Genomic DNA, 20,999 nt, shown 5'->3' with positions numbered 1-20,999 from the left:
CAATATGAATACCAAATCTAGTATGTAACCCTGATATGAAACCCTTTCGTTTCATGGGCAGAAATGAATGGGCGATTAACGACGGGCAATCTTCTTCTCAGGGCCTCTTATCCACCTCGAGCGGTCACGACAGAAAGCCGGACCAGTGAGGCGATGCTGGACACGCCTGCATCATGCCAGATCCGAAGAAACGGGTGGTAAACGACGTGAGCTGAGGCCCTTGAAGAAGTGAAAAAGAAGAATCGAGCGCGATGCGCACGAGAATCGAAATTTCAAGGAGACGGAGGAAAGGAAGAAGATTCTTCCGCCTTGTAATAACCAAGAGATGATTGGTCGGCGACAGCGAAAGGAAGGCGGTCCCGTGACTTCGGCTGATCCGAGGTCGCCCGCCCGTGATTCCGAACATGAAGAGAACGGCCGTTGAACCTCATCGTTGCGATTTCTTGACCACGATCCCGACGTCGCCGCAGAGTACCGTCAGCCGGACACATTAATCGCTTCACCATGTTGCCTCAGAGAGTTGCTCAGCAGTCGCTGCGACGGCGTACGTTCTATCCCATTGTTCCGATTGCTGCTCGAATCCGGACCATACTGACCTGCTCCGATTCTCAGTTGCCGTCCAGCAGCCATTGTCTCTGGCTAAGTTCGCTTCCCCTGCGGCTGTCGCGACCGGACAGTACATGCAGATGAGGTTAGTTTTGCATTTTCATGGAGAATAATATCTTCCTCCATGCTATGGTTTTACACGTTCCATGCGGCGTTAAATCTACGTCATGCATGATTCTGTCCCACCACCCGTACATCGCGTTCTCTATATAATCTTCACCCTGCAAATGTCTGTGCAGTAGTTGCTCTAACACAGATATAGACCGACTTCTTCCATTACCAACACTTCCGACCCGACCAAGATCCTCGCCCAGCAGCGTTTGAACCGCCCTGTTTCTCCCCACCTTGCCATCTACCGCCCCCAGATCACCTGGTACGGCAGTGCTCTTCACCGTATTACGGGATCCGTCCTCTCCGGTGGTCTGTACGTCTTCGCTACTGCGTACCTTGCCGCGCCATTGCTGGGCTGGCACCTCGAGTCGGCATCCATCGCGGCCGCGTTCGGTGCCCTTCCTGTGGCCGCCAAGTTCCTCTTCAAGTTCGGCGTTGCGCTTCCTTTCACCTACCACAGCTTCAACGGCGTGCGGCACTTGGTGTGGGACCTTGGTAAGACCCTGACCAACAAGCAAGTCATCCAGACCGGTTGGGCTGTGGTGGGCGCGACTGTGCTTAGCTCGCTCGTCCTTGCTCTGCTGTGATATGTGTCATACTGTATCTCTTTTTCTTTCTGTTGTGTCTAAAGCTGTCTCTATAAAAGATATTCGAGCCTGGCAAGTTTAAGGTCGAATTCTCAATTATGTGTTTCCATCACCGCATTTATAGAATTGAGCTGTTTGAAATCTGTTGTTCATTCGCGCAAGTATCCCGAATAGGAGTCAGCAGAGGAAGAAATTGGAACTTTCCGGAAAGCAATACGCAGGTGTTACACTTTCTATTCCTCTATTATTATCATTATTATTAAGTTATTATTGCCATCCCGCTGTTTCAACTCCCCGATCACCCGTTTCATGATGGAAAAGATTCCAAGACGGATTGTCTTGGAAAGGCATCATATGGGCTATGGATCTGAAACAGGAAACCACAAAGTCCCGAAATTATTATCATGTCCCATCTCTGAAGTTTGACAAAAGAAAACTTTTTATTGAGATTCGAAACCGACCGCCCTTAACCATCCATGCGAAGCCGCCATGATTAACGCCTAGTCCGTTTTGCATATGATGATGGATTAAAAAGGAAGGTAAGTCACTGAACATTGCGTTTTCTGAATCTTCAATGCGCAGGTGATGTGCCGTCTTCGTGTTGCCGAACATCTATCAACACTGCACAGACACACCTATTCACTGATTCTGCCTAAGAAATTAGCATTTGACTAGCACTTCTGGAGGATAAACAGGAGTTGATTGTGCCAAATGCGCCATAGAGAAGACGCAGTGGCGGAGTGATGCAAGCAAAAGGGTCACACCGAGCCTACCTGATGCTCCAACACATGATACAGAACTACATCTCCTCTCTCTAAGGAGAAAGAACTCATGCAGGACTTGGTGGCGGGTTTGGTGGAAATGGTCTGGGAGAGGGTGGATCCTGAACAGATCCATTGCCCTCTTTCACCTCACGTTGTGGGATAGGCATGGAACTGATGTCGTGGACTGCTGTTAGGATGCAAAGGCTCTTCAGAGTCGATCTGCTGACTGGGTGGAATGCCATCTTGACGCTTTAAACGATGAGGGGATGTTTCTGGCTGAGAGGGACAGGATGACAGATGTGAGAGGATGTTGTGTGATGTCGCTTGCAAACACAGAGAAATTGAAGCAGCTCTATCTTGTGATAACGCTTTATCTCGGATTATAATGGCTCCGGTCGGTCTGTTTAACCATGATAAGCCATCGCTTTGAGCGGCGGGCTCCGCCTATCTTATAGTTCCTACGATCAGATCTTCAATCTCCTGGGTGAACCACATCCGTCACATCCATCAGGGAAGTCCCCCCAAGGAAAATACACCGCCATCTCGTTGGGTATTTGTTCACACGGGAAGAAACCGCTTAGCTATCACATTTTTGATGCATTTCCACGGAATTCATGGATGATTCTGAGCTGCAATCAAAGAGACTTGCTGCAATATCGGGGGTACCTGCAGGGACCCGACCGGGACCCATTATGCGGTACGTTGGACCGAAAGGCTACGTTTGACACGTTCCACTCTCCTTTATGATTCCACGAGGGCCTGAATCTCAATTGTATCTGAGATCTGGAGAATTCGATAGCGGTTGCGTGGGAGGCCCCGGAGAGGAGGGGGGTGAGACCCGTGAGATTGACCGACACCGACTACCCGGCCACATACATCCAGGGGGGTTTCTCACAACGCCTAACATGGTGACACACTAGCGGCCCAAGAACGCAGGCCCGCGGTTCCTTACAGCCGGTTCTTTGCGGTGGACGGACGCAACAGCCAACTTGCCGAACCGGGCATTCCCATGAGGGTGAGCATTAGAGCGACCTTGCGAGTATCTCAGGGCTTGAAGTGAAGCCGCATAACATCCAATCGGACCAGAGCCGCGGATCACCTACAGCCGATGCCTGGCAGCTTCCGTCTGCAAGATCGGTCCAACGGTGGGAATAGAAGGTCTTTACTGGCTTCGCCGAAAGAGAGACGACACTGGTCCTCCTCATCTATTTCAGAAGAAAATTTATTCGAGGGAAGATGCTGCAGATTTTATTAGAGAAGCCGGCTTCTCCTTGCGAAGACAGAAGGATGATTGTCGCATTGAAACAGAAACACGTGGCGAAGTCAGGATGAAATAAATAAGCTCCTCCTAAGGTGTTACCGGGAAGGCGGGAGATGCCTTATGCATCCCCGAAGAATGCCGCTGTTGTCCTATTCGGATCGTCTTCTAGCGGGCGCCCGTGGGGAGTGTCACTCTGGAATCTGGCTGCCAGTTGCAGGACCTTGACCGCCGGTAGAAGACTCGAGAAATCTCAATGCGGAGAAGCAGACTCAATGATAACAGGACATAAGGGATAATTCGTGGACATGGCGATAGGGAAAGGGAAGGTAAGCGATAGGATAAATGCATCCCTTGGAAATTATGTGGAGGTATCCGGGTTCTGGGATATTGGTCGCTCTATACATCCATCCTACCAATCTCCGTGTCTCTACGGTAATTTTCTAACTTCCAGCAGCTGCAAATCAAAAGAAACTAAAAGTTCGAGAATATTCCGCAGCAGACTGACGTCAATCGCAGATTGGTTCCCTCTAGAACGTAAGGACTTCTGAAGATGGGCCGTCCAACTCTCTTGGAGACACCTTGAAGAACCACAGTATGACGATCTGAACAATAACCAGGTTATGGTCTCTTGGCTGGTATTACATTTTCATGTGAAGCAAATCGGCTTAGGGTTCATGTGGCAGATGAATCAGTAGTCTTGTGTGACACTTTGAAGAGACGGGTTTTCATGACTTGGCAGATTGTCTTTTAGGGCAGTTATTAAAAGGTCCTCGATGTGCATCTTGGCAGTTTCTACTCTGCAATTAGCCTTGATACGATGGCGGTATTTTCGCTTTAAAAGCCTTGGGTACCAAGTGTTCAACTTTTTTTAACTAACGCATCCCCTTCAGTTAAAATGGAAAAGAGGGATAGGCACATACTGCATTGTATCCGATTTCCGGGTCAAGACTCGGTGCAACTCACGATGTATGTATGAAGCCACATCCGCAACGGCTAGGACCGGCCCAAATCGGCCTTGGGGTCCTTCCTATGCATCGCAGAATTTGGAGGTTCTAAATCCCGAGTGGTCGACAAGGTATTGTATGGAATTCCGGAGAAGTCCAGCACGGCGAGGCCTTCAGCGGCCGTACATTCGGGCCCACGTGTCCGGCCTGTACTTCCTGCAAGAAATGAAGCATGAGGCTCATGGGAAGATTGCCGTATCCTCGGTGCTACCTTGTACATGTTTATCATAGACGTGATTAGTTTCCAAAAATGAGTAGCTCCGTTGTCTGCCCAAGTGGAACTGAGATGAGGTCTGAGCGCTGATAGACAGAGCGCGGGGTTCTCAAGTAGGGAAAAGCAGGACGGTCTTTTGCAACCCAGATATAAGACTCATGGTTGCAGACGCGAGAACACAGCAGTAATAAGGCAGGTCGTCCATACTACCTCCTAGGTCTCTTGCTCCGTATGGAATCCTTCTTGGCGCTCGTTCGGCCGCGGCGGTGATCCTGCGATCGCCGACCCAACCAAATCGGTACTAGCGCAGGTTTCTGAATTCTTCCCTCGATCCTCTCCATCAGCGCTCAGAAACAGCCGGACAGGCGAATTGACCTCACCCTTCCTTTGTCCCAGGCCTCGCGACCATTTTCAAATTTCCACGATGGCTTCAAAACTGCCTTCCCGGGCGTTTAGGGCGGTCTCATGCTCCGCGCGTCCTCGTCCGGCCTGTCCCAACTCGATTTTGCCCGCCGCAGTCGCCCAGAGCCGTGGGCTTTCGACGCCAACATCGACACAGGAGGGAACGCAGGTCGCTGAGGCACAGAAGCCTCGCTGGTCGTATACCCCACCGGGCGCAAAGGCACCGTTCAGTCTACGGTTCAATTCCCGGAGACCAGAATTCCATGTTAACGAAGACCCTGCCGTCCTCGACCAATTCTACATTAGGATGCTTGGGAATGACGGAGACAAGATGCTGTCCGACGAGGTGAAGTGGCTCGCAGTTACACACAAGAGTTTCGATCAGGGAAGGAGAGGATTCAATGATCGCCTGGCGTTTCTGGGTATGCCAGAAATCGTTGCAAGTTCATACGGGGAGGGGCATTTGCTGATATGTCTATCAATCGACCAGGTAAACAGATAGTTCAGCTGCAGGCTTCGTTGGCCTTGGTACAAGATGCAGGCAGCTTTGCAAAGAAGAGCCCGGAGGACCCCTTTGGACGGGAGCCTTTCACCCACCAGGCCCTGGATGGCCTGAACAATCTCTCCAGCAACACCAAGAAGTTCCTTACCAGCAAGACGAAACTGTCTGAGCTTGCTCAGAAGTATGAGGCACAGAAAGTTATCAGGTGGTCGCCGCGGAAGGTACGCAACCTCACCTTCGGGGTACCATCCTTGACGATAGCGATGCTAACATATAAACTCCCAGCCCGACAACCTCCAGAGCTCGGGTATCGACGTCGTCCTGGCCCACACAATGTATGCAGTGGTCGGTGCCGTTGCACTCGAGAAGGGAGGACTCGTTGCGAACAAAGTGGCGCAGGAACGGATACTGGCTCCCTTGGGACTGAAGTCGACGATCTCGTAAAAATATAGGGCTCACTGGGAAATGACCGAAGGAGCATTTCATGGCGTTGTTTCCTCTTTTTGGATGTTCTCTCTACTATCGGGAGGTTATCACCATCCACCGTTCATGTACTATTATTGCCGGTTACATTTGTCGCAGATACCATTCAGGGTTTTCTTTAGATGTACCTATATGAGCCAACTCTCTTACAGGAATGATAGATGAAAAGTAAAAGAAGGAAATGTCCGATCCCTCTGACACCGTCCGAGTAACAGTAAGCAAAATACACGGCCAGCTCTTAATGGACCATTGAATTCATCTCCGCACCTCTGTATCGCAAATCAGCAATTGAGCGATACCCGACAGACCTGACAGAATGCCAGAAAAGCAGGAGTGCTGGCTTGCACTGTCTTATGGGAGCGTTGCTCTGTAATATAGAGAAAGAAAAGAAAGAAAAAGCAGAAAAAACGGTGCGCCCGCGGCTTTTTGAAGGTGGAGGCTCGGGACGCTAGGCTGGATATGGTCTTGGCGCATCTCGCCGCCCGTGGGCCCCGTTCCGACCATGTGGACGATGATGAGGCGGCATCGTGAAACGGACATCTTGAGCAATTCAAGCTACGAGGTCGTGTGCGCTGAGCAACTGCGCTGGGATCCGGCTGGTACCGCACGTTCAATCGGGTTTGGGACGCGCTGGTAAACGTCTTTTATCGCAGAATGATTTGTTGTATCCTTTGACGCTGAGCTTTAGATATCGTCCACGACTCTCTCTCCGCCATGGCGTCGGCCATATTCTTCCTGGACCTGAAGGGCAAGGTATGGTTTCGTTCAGAGTGATCCCTCATGGGGGGTCCATTAATGCCACGCTGAGTTCTCTCCTTAGATATATTGCTTTACGTGTGGATGTTGCTGACCGCGTCTTTGTATATAGACCCTTCTTGCCCGCAACTACCGCGGTGACATCCCCATGTCCGCGGTCGAGAAATTCCCCATCCTCCTCAGCGAAGCGGAAGAAGAAAGCTCTGCTGTCCCACCGTGCTTCTCTCATGAAGGAATCAACGTACGTATCTTTGCGATCGGGTCCTGTTCTGCGCCCTCCGCGCCCCGCCCCCTTATCGGACACCGTGTTATTCGATAGTATCAGAGATGCTAAGGGTAAATCTGCGCACCAGTACCTTTATATCCGCCACAGTAATCTCTACATCCTCGCGTTGACGAAGAGAAACACAAATGCCACCGAGATCCTGCTTTTCCTCCACAAGATTGTCGAGGTGTTCACGGAATACTTCAAGGAGCTGGAGGAGGAAAGTATCCGAGACAACTTCGTCATTATCTACGAACTGCTGGACGAGATGATGGATTTTGGCTACCCGCAGACTACGGAGAGCAAGATATTGCAGGAGTGAGTGGCGCCCACAACTCGAGTGCGCAGAGGGACAACTTGTTGACGGGCGATACTATCTTTCCAGGTATATTACACAAGAGTCGCACAAGCTGGAAATCCAAGCGCGACCACCTATTGCTGTCACAAACGCCGTCTCATGGCGAAGCGAAGGAATCCGTTACCGCAAGAACGAAGTCTTCCTCGACGTGATCGAGTCTTTGAACCTCCTCGTCTCCGCGAATGGAAATGTCCTACGATCTGAGATCTTGGGCGCAATCAAGATGAAATGCTATTTGAGTGGTATGCCGGAGCTTCGTCTCGGTTTGAACGATAAAGTCATGTTCGAGACGACAGGCCGGGCCTCCAGGGGTAAGGCCGTCGAGATGGAGGACGTCAAGTTCCACCAGTGTGTCCGGCTTTCCAGATTCGAAAACGACAGGACGATCAGTTTCATCCCTCCTGATGGAGAGTTTGAGCTCATGAGCTATCGGTTAAACACACAGGTGAAACCGTTGATATGGGTGGAGTGCCTTGTCGAATCGCACTCGGGCTCTCGGATTGAGTACATGCTGAAGGTAAGCAAACAAGCGAGCAAGCGGCGTAGAAGAACAGTTCGGCAACGGTAACTGAGACAATTGCCTTGCTGTCAACTCGCGCCACCCACCCCCAAAAGTTCGATGGCCGCTTTGTCTGGCGCCGACTCTTATGGATCTTTTAGTCTGACAAACCACCTGTCATATAGGCTAAAGCCCAGTTCAAGCGCCGGAGCACTGCCAACAACGTTGAGATCCTTGTTCCTGTCCCAGAGGACGCGGACTCCCCTCGATTCCGGACCAATATTGGCTCCGTTCACTACGCACCGGAGAAATCCGCCATCATCTGGAAAATCAAGCAGTTCGGTGGCGGTAAGGAGTTCCTCATGCGTGCCGAGCTCGGTCTGCCCTCCGTTAAGGGTGACGACGAGCACGGTGGGGGCATGACAGGTGGATTTGGAGGCAGCATGGGCGGCGCATCGCAGATTGGCAAGGGCAAGCGTCCCATCAACGTCAAGTTCGAGATCCCGTATTTCACGACGAGTGGAATCCAAGTGCGGTACTTGAAGATCATTGAACCAAAGGTGAGTTGTTGCGATTTTCCTCCTTCGGTTATTCCGCATAAACACCTAGAGACCATCGAGAATTATTCCTGCCTCTACACTACCTACTCTCCCTCTCGGCTCTGCTTCCTCCCAATGGAACACACTGGTCTACCCGTACTGCCTGCCACCGCAGCAGCAGCAGCAAGCGTTAGCTGCGAATCTGTGTCCACCCGTTTGGCGCAAGGAGGGCAGTAGTAAAAAGGTGGCTAGGGTTGAACCAGTCACTGTTCATTCCATCATACATCACTGTGGTCCGACCATCATGTCTCCGTAAAGCCATGTTCCTGCACTCCCGGCGCCCTCTTTCCCTGCATTTGAATTTGCACTGACACTTGCACTTGCATTTGCATACACATCATTCAATGTCCCATACTCCTGTATCCTGTCCTATCCTATCCTGCCCTCTTTGAACCCACTCAATTATCCATCATCATTCATCATTTCGACACGAAAATGAAACAATGGCTAACATTTCTTCTCCCTATCAAAAACAGCTCCAATACCCCTCCCTCCCATGGGTTCGATACATTACGCAGTCGGGTGACATAGCGGTACGGTTGCCAGATGTCCAATAACTGAATGATTATTCTTCTGCTTCTACAATTGCAGTTGCATGTACTACACTACACTACCACAAGCCTCTACCTAGTCCAGTCCAGTCCAGTCCAGTCCAAACAAAATTGATGGGGGGTAAGAAATAACCTATCTATCTATGATATGGTATGATATGATACTTTAAGCTATCTCGCATCATTCGAATTTTTCATGATTCATGACAGTGACCCAGCCCCAAGAGCACAGAACAAAGCAAAGCTTGCCCAGCCTACCGTACTAAGGAAAGGGGTCAGCCGGATCTTCCCGCCTAGTTGCAGATGGTCCAAGATGCAAGTTCTTTGCCTGCCTTGCCTAATTACTGTACCGATCGACCGTATCCGTCTAGGTTGATTGGCTTCAGGTAGCTGGTATCTGTCCCAAGATAGGTAGATAGGTAGATTGGCCACGGCCCACCCATCGATGGTTCATGGGGACAGAAGACAGACCGACAGAGAGAGCTCTACTAGGTACTACTATACTAGACTAGACTAGACTAGAACTTGCGGGTTCCCCACTCCGACCTTTACCTAGTACAGTACCTACACTCCAAAGCAGCTTCTTGTCAATAACGGATGAGTATTCAAATTGAGTCAAAGATGGACTTTCATTCTGTTTAAATGTGAAACGTACCCTTAAGTACCCCTGGCATATAATTTAGGAAGGGACGGACATATGCTTCAGTTCGTGTGCCCACTGTGGGGAAAAGAAAGATAAGTAGAAAGCGCGTAAAGAAAAATCCAAGGTGTAAGCTTCAGCGGCTAAAAGTCCCCGCAAACTAGTCGGGTCCCATATACCAAGAAGATAGCTGTGGATAGCATGATATCATCAAAAGGAAAAAAACGGGGAGAAAAATCATAACCTGCATTCGTAGATCATAAGTAAACTAAATGCAGCGAGTGGTGTATCGTGGCTCATGACAGCGTGTAAAATCTGGAGTAGGGGAACAAGCACCGCTTAAAAGGCTCTCGCAAAACGAAAGCGGTTCGTAAGACGTCATTTGAGGTGCTTTGATGGATGGAATTTGACCTAACATCAAATCAACGAACATATAACATATTTCTGCACGTCAAGCAAGTAGCGCATGGAGACATTTTCTTTTCTCGGCCGACAATCAAGGTTGCGGTATAATCAAGACGCCGTAGACGCCGTTCTTGAAGTTCTCTAGCTCTGGTCTTCCAATCCTTGAGCTTGAATCCGGACGAATCCTAACAATTAGTCCCTGATCATGACAGTACGGAAACAGTTCTATCGAACGGTTAGAAGCTTCATGACATTTTTGGTTCCAAATTTCGGGTTACCTACTAACTGATGGTGTGTTACGCTCCCTGTAGATCCAGTTCGGAGGGTGAAAGGATTCGCGGATAGTGGTGATCATGTCATTGCGTCGGGGCTCGCAGCTGAATGCAGCAAACGCTAACAACAGGGAGAGCTCCCCGATAAGGCCAGTGTACTCATCCCTTCTTGCGTTATTGTCATAGGTCTTAGGGAGCAACTGAGGCATCCATGTGGACGATCCTTGGGCACCCAGCCAGTGGTAATGGTCATGAAACGAAAGCTTTGAAATCATTCCGTGGCGTCCATTGTCCAGGTGTTGAAACGTAACTCTAGACCAACCGATCCCCACGTCTTCAAGGAGACCTTGGACACCCCCTTGGGCGCAATCGACTGGGGTGACGAGAAAATGATCGCGTTCTGAGTCGAAGAATACCGAACAAACATCGTCATCAGGGCTTGATGTATTGACAGAATGGACGCCTTCCTGAACCCCGTTTGCAGACCATCTGCACCAACCAGTGCTGTTCGCTTCATCCAGGATAAAGTCTTCCATAGAGGTTGGAGGGTACCAGTGTGTGTCAGCTTTGCGATTTTCTGCAGCGTTGGGCCCGATCTTGACCGGCACAATTTTGAACAAGAATGTCAAGTCGGAAAGTGTAATGGTGGCCATTTCTCAAAATCGTAGCCAGTCGCGGTCGAAAACTATGTAATCTGCGAGCACGCGAGCGGGTGTGTCGGTACAAAATCAAGGAGACGTTGCTAGTGGGTAAAGAGTTCCCTGCAGACTGCAAATCAGACCACTTGATATCGCATATTGCGAGAAAAAAAAATGCATACTCAAAATGTCATATCAGCAGATCAAAACGCGTAGATCTTGCCAGACACAGGGCGTTGTCAGCGCTGAAAATTTCTGACGATACTTCTCCATACGTGTCACCCAAACGAGTCCTGAATATATAGCCTCCTTCATCCCGATGCGGCTCAACGCTGATGACCCAGAAACATGAAGCGCAAAACGCGCTAGCAGACAGCGAAAGCAAGATGACATGGCACACGCTGCAATCTGAACGACGCTCTTCCGCAGATGCCCAATCTTGAGAACAATTGGTCCACAAGGGGTTCAGGACCTATGTGTGGATACCCGAAGATAACTGGGGACATTATTCTAATCAGAGCGCGGTTACAAGCCGTGGATAACTAGGTAGGAAGACAACGCATACCATTCGTGTGACCAGTTGGGTTGCCGGAGGAGAGAGAAGATATCCAGAGGTCAGCGACAACAGGGACAACGTGTCCCAAGAACATAACCTGCGGCAGAGCAGACCAATATCAGGAGAGAGGTTGGAGATAGTATAGTGAAATGAGGAGTTGGAGTCGCGGCAGAAATAGGGAGACTACCTCATGGATCGTCGAAAGCTGGACTTGACATGGGTGCCAACGGTAAAACCGGAAGAAGGGCGATTGGCGTAGTTGACCAGAAAAGTCCGTTCCATTTCCTCCCGGATGGATGCCATGTGATGGTAGGTTCGACTGAGTGAGTCGGCAGAACCTCATTCCCGTCGAAAGTGGCCGGTGGAATGTCTAGGGGGTGTTTCCGGCCATCTGAGGAACTACGGATCGCGATTTTCACTGCAACGGTGTGACCCACAGGCAACTGGTCGCAGCTGCAGCAGGCGTCACGTAATCCATAGGGTGGTGGACAGGGCGTTTGTGATCTCAATTGTCAGCACTGATTCCAACCCATTTCAGAAAGGAAACGGGGTGTCCTGGGAGTTCAAGAAAGAGATTGCAAGTGAAATAGAATTGAGCAGCAGAGAGACGGCCCTCTTATGTATTTCCTCCGGGCAGATTATAAAGCCCGCATACTTTTTCCGCCACAGATTACGGTTCTGTCATTTGCAGTTGGGCGTTGTTAGTCTGCTTGCCTCGCGGTTGCCTCTCGGATAACCTTCACAAAAACAAGCGCCAGCCCTCTCCACAGCAATCAAGAAGGCCTGATTTGCCATTTTATTGTTGGCCAGAGGGCGTGAGAGACTCCAGTTGGATTGCGAGTTCATTCCTGACAGCTCACAATATCTTACCGCCTGGGTGGCGGCAGTTCGCAGTTTCGACGAGTATCTCCTTATGCTTCCGGAAGACTTTGTGTAAGTTTGACTGCCCGATTGGAATTCCAAGGTGCAATTGCTGATTATCACATAAAATGCCAACAGCATGGCAGGACAGGAAGAAGGGGAATGTTCCATGAATGTAACGATTGGGATTCTCTTCTCGTGTCAACGGTCACCCAAGTGCTCACATAATTTCACACAACGCAAGAGGGATGCGTCCACAAAGGTGCCTTGTCAAGAAGTGCTGCGATATTCGCGACTAGATATCCCATGCATCTGGCTGCGGAGCTCGAATCCTGGGGTTGACATGGAAAGGATAAATGAACAAAGGACGAAGTGACCCAGCAACTATGACAAAGAGAGGGGACGAGTCTAGTTTTCGTATAGGAAGTGACATGGCACTGGGTTTCAGGCACAGCTGTCCTGGGAGACAAGGTCATTTGCAGAGAAAAATACGAGAACAAGCATCATCATCATCATCATCATCATCATCATCATCACAGGTTGGTCCCCGTATTTCTCTCTGCTCCGTAATAGGAAATTTTCGATATATCTGGACGCTATTAGTTGGGCCGTCTAGTTTTTCAGCGGTGGAATGAAAGATCGAGGTGAGAAGATTCGTCTCCCCGCAGAAGCTCCTCATCTGTCACACTAGCCACGAGCGGAGGCCAAGGCCATGTGCAAGACCGGCCAATGGTCCATGTTCGATTGATGATGTTTTGATCCGGTTTTGCAGATGGTTCAACAACATTGTATTGCCTATATCCTGCTCTATCGAGTCAAAAGGATGACGAGCGCTAAAAGGTGGAATCGGTGAAGAGAAAGCAGAGCCAGCAGATGATATCGCAAGCATCACGGTTGCTTGTGTGGGCAAAGGGGAGGCCTGACATCTGCAGACACCTTACCGCCTTACCGAGGCCGTTTCCGCCAGCAGGACGACCACGAGATGGCGCTGTCTGTTTGCTTTGCCGTTGGCAAATTCTGGACTTCCTCCCGGAGATGATGGCAACTCGGATTCATTGCTCAGATAGGTCTCTGGGCTTGGCAGGAACGCATCGAAATCCCGTCAGGAGTCGAGGTCCTCGCTTGGAATGCATTACGGTACCTTACTCCCTATACAGGACAAGTCCGCTGCTTATCCGTCAGGGAGCAGACGCGCAATCGGTCTCCGTCCGAGGATTTCAACATGCTTTCGGAGATGAGCTCAGACCACTGCCACATTGAGTACCGATCGTAACCCTTGGGATTTACTAATCCTATCCGGAGCTGTTTCAGGATTCACCGTTCATTCTGCGAATTTTCTTGTCTGAGAAAGTAGTTCGCTTTAAAGATCAGTTCTTCAACCACGAAGCTTAGGTAATAGCCGTGCGAGATTTCTCTCGAGTACTCTTCGACAGCCTGCAGATGCTAACTCAGCTCAGTCCTTAGGTATCCATTTCGACGAATCCACACCCCTTTCAGTTTACTCGGCAGACCCCGAATTCAAGATGCCCGAGAAGCGGCCCCCAAAACGAAGGTGTGGTACTGTCATTATTACTCACAGTATCGGAGCTTGAATTATGCTGTCTAGCGCAGATCTAGCATCGCCAAGAATTGCTGCCTCGACTCTCATGTGGGACCCTTTCCAGATCTAGCCAGAAACCTACAGTCCTTCTCCGACCTCTTCTTCATTTTCCTCATTGCTGGCAGGTCTTGCATGAGTTGAGCATTCTCTTCGAGTGTAGAGTATTTCATCACAACTCAGATGGAGTCGACTGAAGCCTGCAGCTATCATGACATATGACATGGTATATTCTTCCTGTTAACACTATCGATCGAGTTATCAGGAGTTTGTCGAACCTCTCTGATCCTTGAACTAGAAGATTCTTGAGAGCAACTGTCTCGTAAACAATAGCGATGCAATTGCTGAAAGACTCGTGTCAACAATCTTTGTTCGGCCGCTGCTCCGACGGCGTCGATTCGAAAAGTTGTACAGTTGAAACATATGTATCCTTCTAACAAGAGTAATACAGGATCTGCAGGATCTGCAGGCTGACATTGTTCTACTCGGGTAGGCTCCAACCGCAACAGCAAGCGATGTAGCACCAGTCTGCGTGTCATAATGACATTAAAGAGCCCGTCATCTTGTAATATATGTAAGCGTATATTGAGAACAGTGCCCGTTCAATCTTCTATACCTTGTCCATACCTGTTGTCGGGTCTTTGTGCTTCCAGCGCAGCATCTGGCAGTTGCCTTAAGGTGTAGGCATCTGACAAGCGACTCTGATATTCGACTAAAAGAAGTCCCCTACATTAGTTATACCTACATGATAATGTCACGTGTTCGAGGACTTGCGGCAGAACCTGCCCCTTACTGCTACGCGTGTGGAGATCTTCTTGACGCTGAAATAGGGTCGGGAGTAATCTTCACCGAAAGGAAAGAATGGAGAAATGTAAAGATGGCTACTCGTTGCAGTACGTTCGATCTCAGGAGGATGTATCTCAGGGTTCCTTGGCTATGGGACTGTTTCTTTCGAGTCAGCGAGTGTTTCAACAACCTAGTCCCTGCACTATCCTTCATGAAACCCCCCCAATACATACCTGCATCCTATTACCTAAGTATCTATGTATGTTGAGCTGCTCGAACCGTGCATCCCACTGCTCTAACGAGAGGAAGACAGTCATCCAGAAAAAGAAAGATAATATTCCTCTGCCATAATTCCACATCTCGGGCGTAGCCCGAATGGACAACTGGTCAAACGGTCACCTCATCGTCCCCTGGAACAGAGACATCGTCCTAATCGGAAAGTCTCGACGAAACCCGGACAAAATAGTCAAGACATACATCGCCTATATGGATCTTGAAGAGCCACAACAACACGACCGGGACTCCGCAGCCCATTGGGCTATCCCATCCACGAACGCTGCTGCGTGTTGAGCGAGCGGATCATAGGCACCCGCGTCGTGGAAGAACATTTGGATCTTTTCGTGGAGGCTCTACGCCAGACGCGGAATAAAAGAAAAGACGAAGATGCCTACGGAAGAAGACAGTATGGACTAGATGGATGCTTCTCTGAAGAAGACGCGTGGCTCTACATGGAACGTTGGGTTGGGGAGTCACGAGTTATATCGGAATCCGAAGAAACACATGCGTGACTATGAGGAGGTGACCGAGGCCACGGAAGACTCTTACGCGACCCGGGACCCTGTAAACATCAACGAAACTCGGAACAAGATCGATCAGGCCGCCAGGCTGCGGTTGCATGAAGAAACGAGGCCGAAAACGAGACAGCGGTCCCGTCTCTATCAGAGTTGCGCAGATTCCGGGCCAGGAATCCTTCCCCTTGAGGTCAGATTGAACATTCTTGATCTTTTAAAGGACCGACATGACATCTGGAACATGCGTATCGCTTTCCACGGGCAGTGGTGGATCCGAACTCGTACTGGCGCGCGAGATTCCCCGGTAAAGACATCATATTTGATTTTGAGGAGCTATTGGAGAACCCGTGTCATGGGTTACGGAATCGACGACGGATAATGGGGGTCTTGGAGGGTACCAGGAGTCTTTTCTTGCAGACGATTGATGATGAGTTGAATCAGCAGAAGCGGGAGGATAGGAAATAAAAACTGAAGTATGTCTATGAATCTGCCACTGTGATGGCCTGAGAATATGAGCTCAGGACGTTTTAAAACACTCAAATATAGAGTAAATTTATTTTGTTTCTGATCATTACACACACACACACACACACACACAATTGCCCTCCTTCCAATCCCTCTCTTCTATTATTGATTAATGCCAAGTGAAATGAAATACGCGCCACAGATGTTCTTCATGCTTTGGGTATCTTGTACATAAATTATGAGGGAAAAATCTTCATGCTGGAACGCCATTATCATGAAAAAAAAACAAAATAGAAACCGGGGGGGGGGGGGGCGAATAATCCCAAGGCAGACAAAACGCTTTCAGCAGGGAATGAATGAGGCTCATCCAGAAGATAAGAGAAAAAAAAAACATATTGACGCTGATAGAGCAAAAGAAAATCTATTCTTCATCATCATCAGATTGCGAATGATGATAACGATGATGATGCTGTTGTGTCGAGCCATTATTATGAGGTCCACTCCCAACCGGAGCGGAAGCTTCCCCGGGAGGCAACGGGAACCCATCACCACCCTGGCCCGCCGCCGCGGCTTTCGAGAACCCTTCCCTCGCCAGCATCGTGTTCAGGACGGCGCAGTTGTACGCGGCCTCGCCGGGTGGCACGACGACGAAGATGTACGTGTTATCCGTGAACCGGCCCAGGAAGACGTTGAACTGCGGCGTCTTGGTGTGCATGACCAGGAACCCGGCCGAGGCGGGCGTGGTGTGTGTGTTCCGGGCGGCGCAGTGCTTGAAGGCCTTCATGATGTTCGAGAGGCGCTCGTGCCGGTCGTAGATGGGGTTCATGTTGCCCACGCCGGAGGCGACGGAGGTCACGGTTAAAAAGGTCGAGCGTTCGAAGAGGATGACCTCCTCGGCGTCGATCTTGCGCGCGAACGCTCTCAAGAACAGCTCGATCACATATAAGTTGGGGATGAGCTTGTGCACGATCCCCGCCCAGGCCTTGTACAGCGACTGGTCCCAGATGCTGCTCCCGAAGGTGTCGACGGCGAAGGCGTGCTCGGAGCGGGCCCGGATCAAGGAAGAACGCTCCTCATAGATGCGCTGGCGGTGCTCGGCCTGGATCAGATCGAGCTTGTGGATGAGGCAGAAGACGTATGCGTTGGGGCTGAATTCCTGCAGGGCGTCGATGATGGCGTTGTACGTGTCCAGGTCGCGCTCGACCTCGCGCGACTCGATGTCGAAGACGTAGATCAGGACGGCGACGTCGGAGAAGATGTTGCCGCGTTGGGAGGCGAGGTAGGTTTCCATGAATGCGTCTTGTCTTGATTTGCCAGGAATTGTCAGTCATATCATGATGGATAATAATAGACAGACCCATCTGGTTTGAAGCAAAAGAGCTGCTCGACTCACCCACCACAATCCCACAGATTCAACGTCAGATTCCCCATAAACTTCACATGACTGTGTTCCACATCGATAGTCGCCCCCAACCGACGTACATCCTTGGCGACATAATTGCTGAAGATGATCGAACGCATGGACGATTTCCCCGAACCGCTCTTCCCCATAAGGAGAACCTTTCTCTTCTTCTTCCGATTATCCATGTTTCCTTTTATCTATTGGTGCTGAAAAATTATTATTTTTTTCTTCGTTGAAAAAGCTGAGCTGAGCTCCCCGGCCTGCCTAGCGGGGTTGTAATTGCTGCGTCGTGTGTCGCGTGTCGTGTCTGCAGCTTACAAGACAAGCAAGAGTATGGTTGATTGATAGGTGTTGCCTCAGGTGCCCCAGCCCAGCCCAGATGGAAACGTGACCTTTCCTCCGGTCCGGAAAAGATAACCTTGGATCTAAAAAAAAGATGACTTTTTCCAGGAATAACCGCTGCCCTTCCCTGTCAAAAACAGGTAAATTATCAAGGGCAGAGGGGGGGAAAAAATTAATAGGCTGCACTGGGGATGGAATGGACAGACAATCGTCGTGTCCATGACTGACTTGCGGTCGGGGTCGGACGAGACGGAGACCCGTGACCGACTCGTTTCAATGGGTCAACGATGTTCCGGAGGCAGTCACGTGAATATAATACTACTAGCTTTCTTAATAAAAGACAAGCCCTGGAAAAAAAGATGGGATTGCTGACAAACACACCGAGAAAAAAAATCGACATAAATTTTTATGTATCATATCATATTTCACTGCTGGTTTCAGTATCTGAAATTCATTGTGCCGTCCCTCTGAAATAATAATTGCAGGACCATCATCTGTTACATCCTTAATAACGCCATATTCCCCAGAATGACAGCTAGGTGTCGCCAAGCGAGGCGGGCTGGTTTCCTTCACATTGCACGTGTGGGATGATCGGCTTTTTAATTATAAATTACTGCTCGGCAAGGTCCTAAATAAATGCCTCAAAAATTACGTCGCATCGGGCTTTGACTTGGGCATCTTTGCATGAGTAGATGAGTCTCTTTTTGTAATTGAAAGATCATTGTGGACATGAAATAGTTATGGATCAAGTCTATTAATAAGACCTCGGTCTTCAACTAAATAATAATAAAAAAAATAGGTAGTTACAAGGAGATATATCAGCCACGTGCATCTAACAAAGGAAAAAGTGCCTAAATTCAATTGAATTCCTCCCAGCCGTCACATCACCCACACAAGGGTGCCGTCATCACCTTCTCCAGCATGTGAAAACTTTTGTTAACCGCACCGGGTATTACTAACACGCCCTTTTTTTCGAGTGCCGCAAGGAGAAAGCCATTATGTCATAAGGAAAATTCCCCATCCAAATGAGCGATAGGAGCAGTTGGAATATTTGCCAAGAAAATAGATAGTCGTCAAGAAGTCATGAGAGGATAACTCCAGATAGATAGGAACCCAAAGAAAAAGCCAAGACTGGCGACGTCCGAAGAAGATATATGTGCAAGGCTTTTGGCATCATTAAAAAAGGGTACCATCGGAGATTATCATGATCGGTGGCTCCTTGGTGTTCGGTCTCGAGACCTCTGCGATTTCGCGACCTCCCTGAAGTTTTCGTTAGTGGATGCGGAAAACCGGCTTCGCAGAACGGAATCACTTACCTTCCAAGTTCCAGCTTCAAGCATTTGTGAAAGAGTCAGTTGGTCCTCCCCCATGAGCCCCAATTGGCCGTTCACCTCGTGAAGAAGCTCGTCCAGGAAGCCTACAGTGGCGGCTCTCCACTCGACAATGACATCGTCATCGGCTGCAAACAGAGGAACGACTTCCATACTGGGCTGACCCTTTATCTGAGCGTTCTCTCTGTATGCTTCCAGGCCACGCTCCATGTCGCGAGGCTTCAGGGTCATCAGACCCATGTCGATGAGAAGACCACCATTTCGATACTCTGGTAGACCCGTCAGCAGTTCGCTGCCAGCGAAATGGATGTTCATCAGTTTTGACATTGGAACCATGATAGAGTAGCACAGCCACTGGGTAAGCTTGTGGAATGGAACAATGTTCTCCCAAGGGGACGCGGGAGGTGAGTGTGGCATGGCGTAGCACGGCCAGGCATCCCCGACGGACACGCCATCAACCTGCGTTCTGGAAGGTGGCCAGATAGATGATAGGCCATCCACAAGTACCGACCAGAGTGTGGGCAGGGGAACAATGGGCACTGATGATGCGAGGGTCGACGGGTGAGACAGTAAATAGTCTAAACAATCATTAGCTTCGGACGAAGAATTCGTGAGAAGATGGCAACAGCTTACCCAGCATGTTTCCTGGCCTTGCATCAACACCAAAATATTCCTGGTTATTCAAGGCTTCTGAAAGTCTGGCCAGCAAGCCAGCGCGTCCTTCCAGACCCGCAAGTGGGTTCTCCTCGGAATGTTGCAAGCCCTTTGCCAACACCTCGACGGTCACTTTCTTCAGACCAGCTCCATCAACCTGACACGGCTCTGTGGGGTCACTGCTGAACATTCCGCTCTTGAACATCTCCAGGCTAGCCACTGCCAGCCCCTCACTCCGCGAGTAGACTTTGCCCGACTCCTTGGACTTGTACGACCATTTGGTCCCTGCACCGGCATCAAGCAAAACTGAAATCAAAAACAGGTCGATCAGACGCCTCGTGCGCTCTTGAGCGTCGATGATGCTGGGCCATGATTGCAGCAGCTGGTTGATGCGAGGTCTGCCACCGACATCAAAGTGCTGCCAACGGCTGTGGGGAGGAATCGATTGGTAGTCGGGGGCATGATCTCTCTGGGGTTTATATGTTAACAATCTGAATGCGGGGTAAAATACATGCATGTCCATCTTACCTTGATGATGGATACGATATATGACGCAGTGGCCTCGAACTTGCTCATGTCCACATCAAAGTGGTTTAGCTGGTTCCGCTTCGCCTTGGTCAGAATGAACCTGGACCGTTCCCGCACGGCGTGGATGCTCCGCAGGTATGCGCCGGGATCGAGGGATGGATCAGGCGGCCTTGCGATGGGGACTTCGGGGATGGAGGCGGGCAGACCGCCACCTGACTTCAAGCCGGGGGACTTGAGCGACGCACTGGAGGTGCGTGCACTGTTTGCAGAAGGGTGCGACTCCTGCTCGTCCTTGTCGCTGTGGATCGAGTTTTTCGAATCCTTTCTCTTGAAGAGACCCATGGCGACGGTGTGACAGAGCTGCAGACGACAAACTAAGCTGCTGCTGGGGGTCTGGAGGTCTGTGAGGATGCGGGCTGAGGGTATCGGATTGGAAGTTTTGTTTGTAGGGAGGGTCCCCGACTGGAGAGAGATGCGCTATAACAGCTACACGAGGAACTCGACGGGGTGGGGAATGGCTGCAGGTGGTGTATGCACAGCAGCACAAAGGAATTGGACAGTAACACGAGCTCTCCTGTCAGCCAGACGCTTCGACACCAGGACTGCTCCAGATAAAAGACGGGCAGCAGGGAGTGGATGGAAGGAAAAAGGAGACGAAGTGGGAGGAGGAGGAGGAGGACTATGAGATTTGAGTTCGGGGACGGCGGTTCTAAAGTTCTAGCAGGAGTTAAGGTGCATGGGCGTCTGTTAGGAGCATCGGCACCAACGG

At 50.1% G+C, this 20,999-nt stretch overlaps 7 protein-coding genes across 7 annotated transcripts; 4 read left to right on the top strand and 3 right to left on the bottom strand.

Annotated features, from left to right (window-relative positions):
• Positions 1 to 504: 504 nt before the first annotated feature.
• VTN00DRAFT_6282 (uncharacterized protein) lies at positions 505 to 1,304 on the top strand (the record flags this gene model as incomplete). The annotated part of the gene is made up of 3 exons (XM_069432901.1): positions 505 to 544; positions 613 to 691; positions 869 to 1,304. The coding sequence occupies 3 exons, from the start codon at positions 505 to 507 to the stop codon at positions 1,302 to 1,304; spliced, it is 555 nt and encodes a 184-aa protein (XP_069288714.1).
• A 3,667-nt stretch (positions 1,305 to 4,971) lies between these two features.
• On the top strand, positions 4,972 to 5,895 carry VTN00DRAFT_6281 (mitochondrial 54S ribosomal protein mL57; the record flags this gene model as incomplete). Its single annotated transcript, XM_069432900.1, has 3 exons — positions 4,972 to 5,371; positions 5,440 to 5,672; positions 5,737 to 5,895. The coding sequence occupies 3 exons, from the start codon at positions 4,972 to 4,974 to the stop codon at positions 5,893 to 5,895; spliced, it is 792 nt and encodes a 263-aa protein (XP_069288713.1).
• A 753-nt stretch (positions 5,896 to 6,648) lies between these two features.
• On the top strand, positions 6,649 to 8,968 carry VTN00DRAFT_6280 (uncharacterized protein; the record flags this gene model as incomplete). Its single annotated transcript, XM_069432899.1, has 6 exons — positions 6,649 to 6,687; positions 6,803 to 6,931; positions 7,044 to 7,273; positions 7,341 to 7,830; positions 7,998 to 8,372; positions 8,888 to 8,968. The coding sequence occupies 6 exons, from the start codon at positions 6,649 to 6,651 to the stop codon at positions 8,966 to 8,968; spliced, it is 1,344 nt and encodes a 447-aa protein (XP_069288712.1).
• Positions 8,969 to 10,098: 1,130 nt separating this feature from the next.
• VTN00DRAFT_6279 (uncharacterized protein) lies at positions 10,099 to 10,932 on the bottom strand (the record flags this gene model as incomplete). The annotated part of the gene is made up of 2 exons (XM_069432897.1): positions 10,099 to 10,232; positions 10,290 to 10,932. The coding sequence occupies 2 exons, from the start codon at positions 10,930 to 10,932 to the stop codon at positions 10,099 to 10,101; spliced, it is 777 nt and encodes a 258-aa protein (XP_069288711.1).
• A 4,478-nt stretch (positions 10,933 to 15,410) lies between these two features.
• On the top strand, positions 15,411 to 15,887 carry VTN00DRAFT_6278 (uncharacterized protein; the record flags this gene model as incomplete). Its single annotated transcript, XM_069432896.1, has 1 exon — positions 15,411 to 15,887. One exon carries the CDS (start codon positions 15,411 to 15,413, stop codon positions 15,885 to 15,887), a length of 477 nt encoding a protein of 158 aa, XP_069288710.1.
• A 507-nt stretch (positions 15,888 to 16,394) lies between these two features.
• Positions 16,395 to 17,560, bottom strand: VTN00DRAFT_6277 (uncharacterized protein; the record flags this gene model as incomplete). Its single annotated transcript, XM_069432895.1, has 2 exons — positions 16,395 to 17,277; positions 17,367 to 17,560. The coding sequence occupies 2 exons, from the start codon at positions 17,558 to 17,560 to the stop codon at positions 16,395 to 16,397; spliced, it is 1,077 nt and encodes a 358-aa protein (XP_069288709.1).
• A 1,333-nt stretch (positions 17,561 to 18,893) lies between these two features.
• On the bottom strand, positions 18,894 to 20,572 carry VTN00DRAFT_6276 (uncharacterized protein; the record flags this gene model as incomplete). The annotated part of the gene is made up of 4 exons (XM_069432894.1): positions 18,894 to 18,977; positions 19,034 to 19,626; positions 19,682 to 20,171; positions 20,231 to 20,572. The coding sequence occupies 4 exons, from the start codon at positions 20,570 to 20,572 to the stop codon at positions 18,894 to 18,896; spliced, it is 1,509 nt and encodes a 502-aa protein (XP_069288708.1).
• Between the last annotated feature and the right edge of the window lie 427 nt (positions 20,573 to 20,999).

The sequence above is a fragment of the Thermoascus crustaceus genome (genome assembly GCF_041956765.1).
Source record: "Thermoascus crustaceus strain CBS 181.67 unplaced genomic scaffold VTN00scaffold_3, whole genome shotgun sequence".
Taxonomy (NCBI): Eukaryota; Fungi; Ascomycota; class Eurotiomycetes; order Eurotiales; family Thermoascaceae; genus Thermoascus; species Thermoascus crustaceus.
Note: the sequence above shows the minus strand (reverse complement) of the source record. Positions and strands in the feature narration are given on the sequence as shown.